This window comes from Equus caballus, chromosome 1 (assembly GCF_041296265.1).
Source record: "Equus caballus isolate H_3958 breed thoroughbred chromosome 1, TB-T2T, whole genome shotgun sequence".
In the NCBI taxonomy this organism is placed as follows: Eukaryota; Metazoa; Chordata; class Mammalia; order Perissodactyla; family Equidae; genus Equus; species Equus caballus.
In genome coordinates, this window is record NC_091684.1 from 125,923,917 (window position 1) to 125,935,924 (window position 12,008).

A 12,008-nucleotide genomic window follows, 5' to 3' on the forward strand; every position below is an offset into this window, starting at 1 on the left:
ATATTTAGTTTTATATTCAAAGGAAATAGTGTAAGCATTAATTTCTACAGAACACAGAAATGTGGCTTATACTTTTTAAAAACACATATAACATAAATGTACTATAGGCAACCACATTACAGTATACAGCTTTCCCAATACAGAATGACAGAAATAAAAAGCAAAAAACACAAATCAAGTCAAAACTAAATATGAACATCACAAACAATATTAAAGAATTCTCTAAGCATTGTAAAGATGGACAACTTAATTTTGCCTTTTGGATTTTAAATATATTTAGTAATTTTAATATTGCAAAATGGGTGTAAAGTTATATAACCACCATCATATTTATAAAATAAACCCTCTTATTTAATTTTAACTACAATAAATACAAATAACTTACATGTGTCAAATGAGTTACTATAATATTGTTTCTCACAGTTACCTTCCCATCTATCAACTGAAATATAAAGAGCTTCTTTACTCCTGAAAGTAACCTGAAATGAAATAAAAAAGATGAATGTACTTTAAGTCTAGAAAAATATTCACTACAGTAATGCCTAAGAAATTTTAATGCCAGATTCAGAATCGGGGGGGAGGGGCGGCAAAGAGGTCAGATAACTAGAAAATAGAAGACATGAATCTTTTTATCTGATTACCTTAAGACAAGATATTTGCATATCATCTTGGAGAGAAGTCCAAAACAGTATGTCCAAGCACTGGACCATCACATACAATGTGGATCAGAATCTGGAAATCTCAGCAGTAACAGCACTATATGCTGCATTTCTCATTTTCATTTTTGTGTGAACACAATCTAAATTCTTAGATTTCTGGTTTCCAGGTACGGGGCAGAGGCTAACTCTCATTGATATGCTGTCTATTATAAGCAGGAAGCAGCAAGCCAGGAAGCTTGCTTTGAACTCAAATATTAAAACAATGATGGTCTAATCTAATTAAATAATATACTTAGTTATTTAAGATGGAAAAGAAGTAAACAAATCAAAATGTCACATCTCCATGGTTGCATCTGAAATTTGGGCTCTTAGGCCCCCTAATCCAAATTTAGGTGCCCACTGGGAACTGTATTGTTTCATACCTACTGGCCCGTTTCTAGCTTGCATCTGAAAAACCCCTGAACACATTTCTTTAAAAAACCAAAATTCTGCTTCTCATTAGTAAAGTCTTCTAGAAGATTAATTATGTGTATAGGTCTTACCATAGAGTTTCCCGAATAACCTGCATCTCAGTAACAAAAACTCTGTCATCTGGAACATATAATGGGTCACTGCTGTACAAGTGTTGGTCCCTATTAGAGAACGAACATCAGATGTCAATGAAAAGGTTTCTCATTAAGTAAAATTACATGTCTCAAAGAATATATGTAATTTAGTGGTAATTTAACCAGTAACCAATAAGGAAATAAACATAACATTATGCTTTAAATGCTCTCTCATGGGCCAACATCACTCTGATACCAAAACCAGACAAAGACAACAACAAAGAAGGAAAATTGCAGGCCAATATCACTGATGAACATAGATGCAAAAATTCTCAACAAAATTCTGGCAAATCGAATACAGCAATACATTAAAAAGATTATATACCATGATCAAGTGGGATTTATACCAGGGACACAGGGATGGTTCAACATCCACAAGTCAATCAATGTCATACACCAGATTAACAAAATGAGGAACAAAAACCACATGATCATCTCAATAGACACAGAGAAAGCATTTGACAAGATCCAACATACATTTATGATAAAACTCTCAATAATATGGATACAGAAGTAAAGTACCTCAATATAATAAAAGCCATATATGACAAATCCACAGCCAACGTCATACTCAATGGGGAAAAACTGAAAGCCATCCCTCTGAGAACAGGAACAAGATGAAGGTGCCCACTTGCACCACTCTTGTTCAACATAGTACTGAAGGTTTTGGCCAAAGCAGTTTGGCAAGAAAAAGAAATAAAAGGACTCCAAATAGGCATGAAGAAGTGAAACTGCTGCTGTTTACAGACAACATGATCTTATATATAGAAAACCCTAAAGAATCCATCAGAAAGCTACTAGAAGTAATCAACAATTACAGAAAAGTTGCATGGTACAAAATGAACTTACATAAATCAGTTGCATTTCTATACTCTAATAACAAACAGAAAGAGAACTCAAGAACACAATCCCATTCACAGTCACAAAAAAAAGAATAAAATATCTAGGAATAAATTTAACCAAGGAGGTGAAAGACCTATACAATGAAAACTACAAGAATTTCCAGAAAGAAATTGATGGCAACATAAAAAGATGGAAAGACGTTCCATGCACATGGATTGGAAGAATAAACATAGTTAAAATGTCCATACTACCTAAAGCAATCTACAGATTCAATGCAATTCCAATCAGAATCCCAATGACATTCCTCAAAGAAACAACAAAGAATCCTAAAACTCATAGGGGGCAACAAAAGACCCTGAATTGCTACAACAATCCTGAGAAAAAAGAACAAGGCTGGTGGCATCACAATTCCTGACTTCAAAATATACTACAAAGCTACTGTAATCAAAACAGCATGGTATTGGTACAAAAACAGGCAAACAGATCAATGGAACAGAATTGGAAGCCCAGTAATAAAACTTCACATCTAAGGACAGATAATTTCCGACAAACGAGCCTGAGAACATACAATGGAGAAAGGAAAGTCTCTTCAACAAATGCTGCTGGGAAAACTGGACAGCCACCTGTAAAAGAATGAAAACAGACCATTCTCTTACACCATCCACAAAAATAAAATCAAAATGCATCAAAGACTTAAAGGTAAGACCTGAAACCATAAGGCTTATAGAAGAAAATATAGGTAGTACACTCTTTGACATTAGTCTTAAAAGGATCTTTTCAGACACCGTGTCTCCTCGGACAAGGGAAACAACAGAAAGAATAAACAAGTGGGACTTATCAGACTAAAGAGCTTCCACAAGGCAAGGGAAAACAGGATTGAAATGAAAAGACAACTCACCAATTGGGAAAAAATATGTGCAAATCATGTATCCGACAAAGGGTTAATCTCCATAATACACAAAGAACTCACACAACTCAACAACAAAACATCAAACAACCCGATCAAAAGATGGGCAGAGGATATGAACAGACATTTCTCCAAAGAAGATACATGGATGGCACATAGGCACATGAAAAGATGCTCATCATCACTAATCATCAGGGAAATGCAAATCAAAACTACACTAAGATATCACCTTACACCTGTTAGAATGGCTATAATAACCAAGACAAAAAATAATAAATGTTGGAGAGGTTGTGGAGAAAAAGGAACCCTCATACACTGCTGGTAGGAATGCAAACTGGTGCAGCCACTATGGAAAACAGTATGGAGATTTCTCAAAAAATTAAAAATAGAAATACCATATGACCCAGCCATCCCACTACTGGGTATCTATCCAAAGAACTTGAAATCAGCAATTCAAATAGACTCATGTACCACTATGTTCAGTGCAACATTATTCACAATAGCCAAGACATGCAAGCAACCTAAGTGTCCATTAACTGATAAGTGGATAAAGAAGATACGGTGTGTATAAATACATATATACATATATATATATATACAACGATTCCATCGTATATACAATGATTACCACTCAGCCATAAAAAGTGATAAAATCGTCCCATTTACAAAAACATGGATGGACCGTGAGGGTATTACGTTAAGCGAAACAACACAGATAGAGAAAGACAAACTCAGTATGATTTCTCTCAGATGTGGAAAATAAACACATGGACAAAGAGAACAGATTAGTGGTTACCAGGGGGAAGGGGAGTCGGGGGTGGGCACAAAGGGTGAAGGGGCGCAGCTATGACTGACAAAAAATAATGTACAACTGTAATTTCACAATGTTGTAAACTATCATAACCTCAATAAAAAAATTTTTTAAAAAAGGTATAAATAAATAAATAAATGCTCTCTCATGTTCATTTTCACAAGTCAACTGAAATACTCTGAAAGAAGCACTCTCAGAACAATTCCAATTATTACGTTTATTGCTGATTTAGGCAAATGTTTCAAACCATGTATTGCTGTTTTCAGGAAAATAGTAACTATCTTTTCGATAAATGCACTAAAACAGAAATCAAATAAATGGCCTAATATATACCAATCCATTCACTTTGAAAATAACAAGTAAAAGACAGATTATAACTAAATAATTTCATTTTAAAAATATTCAAATAATTAAAATCTGTGTTCAATTAGAATTGTTAAAAAACTCAACAAGTTTAAATTTCAAGGAAGTACTTGATTTAAATCACAAATCAAAACCAAATATTAAACCATCAAAGTTTCTTCTATCAACACATCAAATGAAAAATTTAGCTTCTTACCAGACAGCTGCTAAATTGGAGTGCAAATGTAAACTATGAGGAAACCTCGAGGACCTGGCTGTCCAGTACTGACGGATCACATGCTGTTCTAGCCAGCTTCGGGCATCTGGCTCATCTACTGGAAGAAAATTTAATAAGTTTAAGTTATAAGAGCTAACAAAAAAACACAATCAACTTTGCCACAATATCTGGACTTAACGGTTCCTTTCAAACATTCAACTGAAAAAGGCTCTTTAAAAGCTACCTGGCAATGTCTATAAACATAAGCATTTATTTAAAACCATATAAATATTGAGATATACATACAAAAGTTAATTAAATGCCATTGGCTAAAAAGTAAAAAGAAAAATATTATTCAATTTTAAAATGACCCCATGAATAAAAAGACACAAACAGTATACTTGAATGGTTCAATAATCATGAAAGAAATTAAAAGGGTAACCAGAGATGTTCCTAAGCACCCCCAAACCAGTACCAGGGTTTGAAGGATTAGATATCTTATACAGGTTGTTCAAGAAAAAGGGAAAGCTGCCTAACGTTCCATGAGGCTAATATAATTTTGCTTCTAAAACGAGATAAAGACATGATAGGAAAAGTAATTCATTAAAGAATAAAGATGGAAAATACAAAATTAAAAAACAGCTAATCCAATCCAATAATGAAGTAAAAAATAACAGGAAGATCAAGGAAGTTTAGCACAGGAATTCAAGGGTGATTCACTATCAGAAAATCTGTCAATATAGTAATAGAGGAAAATTATAGGATTATCTCACAGATAAAGATTAGCATTTGATAAAGTTTAATATTTATTTGTGATTTAAAAACTCCCAGAAAAACAGGAATAGAAGGAAATTGTCTTAATTTGATAAAGGCCGCATACTCAGAACCTATACCAAAAACCATCACACTTAATGGAGGAATTTCAGAGTCAATCTTTTTAGGATGAAACCCATAAACCAGGAAATCCACTCCCACTGCTACTGCTTCCCCTGCAGACTAGAGGGCTGGCCAGAAAAGAGACATTGTTAACGCATAATGAAGAAGATAAAAGGTATAAGAACTGGCAAAATTGTCAATATTTGCAGATGAGACTGATCATCTATTCAAAAAATCCAATGGAATCAACAAACTACTATAATTAATATGAGACTTCAGAAAGAATGTTGGGGGCTGGCTCCAAGGCTGAGTGGTTAAATTTGTGCACTCCACTTTGGCAGCCTGGGGTTTGCTGGTTTGGATCCTGGGCACAGACCTACACACCACTCATTGAGCTATGCTGTGGTGGCTCCCACATAGAAGAACTGGAATGACTTACAACTAGGATATACAACTATGTACTGGGGCTTTGGGGAGAAAAAAACAAAAGAAGGAAAAAAAGGAGGAAGATTGGTAACAGATATTAGCTCAGAGCCAATCTTCCTCAAAAAACAAAGAATGTTGGATATAATGATAAAAGGAATGTTCCATCCAGAGGAAATAACACTTATGAATATATATGCATCTAACACAGGAGAACCAAAGCGCATAAAGCAAATATCAACAGACCTAAAGGGAGAAGCTGACAGCAATACAATAACAGTAGGAGACCTGAACACTCCACTTATATCAATGGACAGATCATCCAGACAGAAAGTCAACAAGGGAACAGTGGCCTTAAATGAAAACGTAGACCAGATGGACTTAACAGATACATAGAGAACATCACACAATGTTATCAACCATTACAACCTCAATAAAATAATTTTTTTAAAAAAGAATGTTGCATATAAGAACAATGTACAAAAATCAAGAGTGTTTGCTTACAACAGCAACAAACAAAGCAAAAAAAACAGCATTCACAACTATTAACATAGAGAAATTAAAAAATACTTAAGATCTTTATAAAGAAAATTTCCAAAATCTAGTATGACAAAAAAGTAGAATAAATGTAGATGTTTTCATAGTAAAGATGTCAAATCTCCCTAAGTTAAATCTATAGATCCAATGCAATTCCAACAAAAATTTCAGCTGGATTTTTATAAAGGAACTTATCACAGTGCTTCTAAAATATCTATGGAAGAATACAATTTCACATATAGCTAAGCCAATTTTGAAAAAGAGTAATGGAGGTGAGCAAGAAACCTGCCTTCTACCTGTAGGGACATATTACAAAGCCATGTAAATAAAAACAGCCTGTTTCTCAGCAACTCACAGTAAGGGAAGAGAATAGAATGTTCAGAAATAAATACACATATTGTTATACAATAATGGTAGAACCACAAAGCAATGTAGAAAGAAGGAACTATTCACTAGATGCTGCTGGAAAATCAGCTCATGACATGGGAGAAAAATAAGCTGGACCCTTTAATCTCACTTCATAGATAAAAGTAGACCTAGTGGTAGTATGTACAAACAATGAAATAGTATTCAACCTTAAAAAGGAAGGAAATTCTGAAGACACCTGCTATAACAGTGATGAAATTTGAGGACATTGTGCTAAGTGAAACAAGCCAGTCATAAAAGGACAAATACTACAGCAGTCCCCTCTTATCCAACATATTAATGTTCCAAGACCCCAAGTGGATGCCTGAAACCATGGATAGTAACAAACCTTGTACATACTATGTTTTTTCCTATACATACATACCTATGATAAAGTTTAATTTATAAGTTAGGCACAGTATGAGATCAACAACAATAACAATAAAATAGAACAATTATAACAATATACTGTAATAAAAGTTACCATAGAGCTTAAAAAAAAGAAAAAAGAGGATCTGGTGGTCACCAAAAACCAAAACCTAAGGTAATAAATAAAGCAAACAGGGGCCATCCTGGTGGTATAGCAGTTAAGTTTGCACATTCTGCTTTGGCAGCCTGGGGTTCGCCAGTTCGGATCCCAGGTGCAGACACGGCACCGCTTGTCAAGCCATGCTGTGGCAGGCATCCCACATCTAGAGTAGAGGAAGATGGGCATGGATGTTAGCTCAGGGCCAGCCTTCCTCAGCAAAAAGAGGAGGCTTGGTGGCAGATGTTAGCTCAGGGCTAATCTTCCTCAAAAAAAAAGAAAAAAAAGCAAACAGAAGGAAAACAGAGGAGAATGCTTTTGTAGGGAAAAATATCAAGACCCAAATATTAATCACATCATGAAAAACTCACAGGTTTGAGTACAAAAAATGTTTTTAAAAAATCACAGATTCTGTTTGAAGGATATCATGAAAAATGTTAATACGCAAGTGACTCACCAGAAGATAACTGCAATGTCTAAAGCCCAGGAATTAATATCTAGATATACCAAGAACGCTGAAGGGTGGGGGTGAGCAGGAAGGACATGAAAGCCAGAAGGAAAACACGCAAAGGAAGTCAATGAGCACTTCACAGAAGGGGTAGGACTGAGGCACCTGAGGGACCAAATGTATTTCGCCAGAGCAGTCAAGACAAATGGAAATGAAAACCACAGGGGCCCACAGATGGGTGGATCTTATCAAGTAGGGATGAGACTGTGGGCCAGGTATATATGGGCATGGCACTAGGTAGAGCAGGTGACAGCAGCTCAGGGCCCGTCCACAAGGGAAGTGATAATAGAAATGTGGTGTTGCAAACTGAAGAACACTAAGCAGCAGTCAGGAGGGAGAGAAGAGATGCTCATAGGGTGATATGGACAGATCTAAAACAGTTAAATGAAAAGAGGAACAGAACAAAGTTTACACATAGCATAACACCAGTATGTAACTAAAAACAAAAGATACCAACCAACACAACGTGTTTTACAAGAACTCAGCATTTGTAAGAACATAGATAGCAAAGACATTAGAGCAGGTGCCTGCAATGGGGCTGGGAGAGAAAGGGAAAGGGGGTGAGAATCAGAAAGAGCATAAGAGAAGAAATAAACTGAACTAAAAGGCCCTGCACAGACTAGTGATGACAGTGTGCTCTAAACGCTCTGAACACTCTGCCCTGAAAGTCCAATTCGAGAATTAAAAAGAAAAGAAAGAGAAAACAAAATCAGAAAATCATTAGGATATTAAGTCAACTTTAACTACTTCTTGTGCATTTGGCAAGGTTCAAGTACAGTGAAGAGGGCCTGGTCACAGACCCCAGGTTCTGAGGTGAGCTTCATGGTTGCAGGACCACAGCAAAACCATTGTAACCAGGGCTTTGTTTCCTTATCTGCAAAAGGAGAAGCAGGATTAGATGTTCTAATTTCTAACACTGCTTCCAGCTCTTTCTGGATTCTACCAACTCAGAGTTCTTCACTAAAACTGAAAAAGCAGACATTCAAACTTAAAATTAAATAGTATAGATCTTTTCCTTTTACTTAGTTACTAATTTTAGCAAAGTCAATCATTCGCCAATAAAAAATAAACTAAAACATTTAGGACTAACAAAGTTCTCAGAACTATAAAAAAAAGAACAAAATTATACTCTAACTCCCTTTACAACATTAATTTTATAGTGCAACTTCTTAGGCACTACAGAGGAAAGGTCGACTAATAGTTTAAAAAGATTTGTTTTATATGGATGGGAGAGCTTACCGATATCTCAAATCACATGGAACCATTCTCAAAATGTGTCTTTCCTCCTAGAGAGTTCTATTAGAAAATGCTGCCAGCATCCAAGAACACACACCTTTCCAGTTGACACGAGGCCCTGGTTTCCTGTTTTGATCTTGTGCTTCTAAAGGCGTCCTGTCCACCTGAATCCCAGAGTCCTCTCTGCTTAAGGGCTGTTGATCATCTTCGCCTTCACTTTCTTCAGACCAATTCTGATCGAAAAAAGGAAAAACACCTTACTCTTTGAATGTATAACAACTGGAGCTATTTAGATTAAAAGATTAAGAAAATTTCAGAAGAAAATCCAAAACTATACCAAATGAAACTTTTTTCTAAATGTCTTGAAAGTTACTATTACAGGATGGAATTATTTTTGGTGGCAAAAAATCCCAAGATTCACAGCTCCTTGAGGGATACTTATTCACTCCAACTTCCTAGTACTAATGCTTCGGTACAAGATTTTAATAAATCTTCCATAAGAAACTACTCTAGTTTAGTGGAGTGTTCCTGTTTTAGTTAAGTTGTAGTAGGGCAGAAGGACCCATAGAAATCGTCTATATCACAAGGCATGTATTAATATTGGCACTTACTGGTGTGTCTGCATTTGGACCAAGGTCAATTTCTTCACCTTCCATCAAGTATTTTCCCCAATCAAAATCATCTTTCTTTTCTAAAATGTAACAGAAAAATCTCATCAGCTTTATCAAAAATATGTAAAAAACCAAACCAAACCAAACCAACCCAAAACTATAGGAAAAAAGTCAAACAAAACTCAAAATGCATTTGAGAAATGCAAGTACAAAAATACTGAAACACTCAATAAATCGATATCCTAATACATTTTAAATTTTAATTTTTTATCTTCAAAGGTGATATTTCTCTTTATATAACTGAAAATACTTTAACTTACAAAGTCAGAATTTGTTTTAAATGAAAATTTGCAATTGCAATTCCATCTAAAGCAACAAATATTTTAGTTTCATAGATTTTTACAACTTTTTAGAAAATTTCATGCTAGTAAATAAGTAATAAAACCAATTTCCCTTTTATTTGTTATATATTAAAGCATTTGTTAACGTACCCACTTCTTTATCTCTTGGTGTTTCCACATAATTGCTGTTTGAAGGAGAATCAGACAGACACAGAAGAAGTGACAGTATGGAGTAATGTGCATCTGTCTTTAAAACAAAAAGTGAAGAATATGAGTCAGTGAGGTTGGTGAGAGCTTTCTAAACCAGTCTGAGTAAAGAAAAGATAACTGCATGACAGTTATGTCAATTGTTTTCCTGGTTTGAGAAAACATGAATTATACCTAAATAAATCCTAATCTCTAAACGTTTTTTATAGTTCAAATGTGTACACACAAGGGACCTGTGAAAAATGCAGTATCTGAATCATAATGAAGAATTGTCAGACAAACCTAAATTGAGGGACAAGCTACCAAATAACTGGTTTGTGCTCTTAAAAATGTCAAAGTCAAGAAAATGAAAGGCTGAGGACTGTTCTAGATGAAAGGATACCAACTGGTAAACTGAGCAAAGGGAAGAGGAGTTTCTTCAACTATTCTTCAACTGTTAAGTTTGGTTTAAACTTAAAATATATTTTAAAAATCACATTTCAAAAGCTACCAGAAAATAAAAAGCCCCAAATGTGCTAAAGGTCATAAACTACGCTTGGAAAGGAGAGAGGAGATAGGTTAAATTCAAGAACGGGAAGGGAAGTCTCTGACGGCTAAAGAGCAATAAGCTTTTCCTATTATATGTTCTACAGTACTTCATGTACGTCTTTAGTGTTTATCATAATCATAATTATAATTAAGTAACTCTTTGGGCAGTGATGATCATTTCTCGTTTATTCTGTATTCCTACCACCTAGTATGATGCTAGGGACACCGCAGACATCTAGTCAACTTCCTGGGAATGAGAAGGCAATGTATCACCAATAAGACTGCAAGGAGCTGTCCTTTTCTTGGATAACTTCTCACCTGCTTGGAAATACTTGACATTCCTTTAACGAAGAAAAGAATTTTTACTCCACAAAGTGGCCTAAAGTGTAAATACTTGAAGAAAATAACTCTCACTATATAAATCTATTATTCAGTAATAATTGTTAATGTCAGATTGTTTCTTGGAAGAACTATATGCCCCTGAAAGAGGTGGAAGAGGAAAAGCAAAGGCACGCTCTAAACCCTTGGACCAAGGCATTGCCCTGCAGCTGTGTGGAGGTGCACAAAAGCAGCATTTGGTCATGGGAGGAGGACCTGCATGATGCCACTCCTCCATTCCTGTACCTTGTTCATGTTTTGCTAACATCTCTAAAGGGCACCTAGAGGACTCATTAACTGAGGTTATCACTTAACTACAAATTAGCACTGCTGGTCAAAACATAGCCTGTCAACCAGCAATACACCACCCTTTGAAAAACACAGGCTACAATAAAGCTGGAACTCTTTCTCCACATTAGTCACATGCCCCTTTTTGGTCTGTCTCCTGAAGCTCTGCATAGTCCCTGCTCCTCTCTGGAGAGCCAATGAACACATGTACACATATGTTGAAAGAGGCAGTGCCATGTGCTGTGCATTTATACCGGAGGTGGTCTTGAATCTCAAATTTAGAGATCACTTCACTTCCACATTCTTTGAAATCTAAAGATAGAAAGAAACAGATTTCCTAGTTTCAGTGGGGTTTTATAGATATGCCAAAGTCTTTGCTTATTTCTCCAAGAATTTCAAACAACCCCAAACTCTCCTTCTCCAAACATCATTTAGAGCCCGGAGGATGATGAACAGCTACGTACTGAGTAACTCCTATGGATACTATATATCTCTATCTATTTATAAATTAAAATACAGTGAGGTTAGAGACTCGGTTCTGGCATAATGGAGGGAGGTGGTCTTCAAATCCTCTCCCTCAAAAGTAACAATAAAGCTGGACAAGATTGACAAAGACAACCATTTCTGTGCTCTGGATTTCTGGATGGAGCACAGGCATACAAATGCTGAGAAGCGTTTATCCACGAAAATGACCTCAGGGGAGAATTGCATGAGTTTGTCACGTATTTGCCTAGAGCTATCTCCCTTTTCCCTCTCCTCT

At 35.7% G+C, this 12,008-nt stretch overlaps 1 protein-coding gene across 16 annotated transcripts in view; it reads right to left on the minus strand.

Moving 5' to 3' along the window:
- The window catches only part of TUBGCP5 (tubulin gamma complex component 5), a 75,975-nt gene that overhangs the window by 55,754 nt on the left and 8,213 nt on the right, over window positions 1-12,008 (minus strand). For 8 of the 16 annotated variants that reach the window (XR_011424552.1, XR_011424567.1, XR_011424566.1 and 5 more), the window contains exons 4-9: window positions 9,998-10,094; window positions 9,507-9,586; window positions 8,993-9,128; window positions 4,385-4,502; window positions 1,202-1,291; window positions 386-479 (exon numbers count right to left, since the gene is read on the minus strand). Coding sequence is in view for 9 of the 16 variants with exons in the window: in XM_070231570.1 (XP_070087671.1) it covers window positions 386-479; window positions 1,202-1,291; window positions 4,385-4,502; window positions 8,993-9,128; window positions 9,507-9,586; window positions 9,998-10,094 (615 nt within the window). In the remaining 7 variants the exon portion in view is untranslated. Of the gene's footprint in view, window positions 1-385; window positions 480-1,201; window positions 1,292-4,384; window positions 4,503-8,459; window positions 8,534-8,992; window positions 9,129-9,506; window positions 9,587-9,997; window positions 10,095-12,008 lie in introns of all 16 variants that reach the window. The other 8 variants (XR_011424565.1, XR_011424568.1, XM_070231571.1 and 5 more) reach the window with 3 other exon arrangements.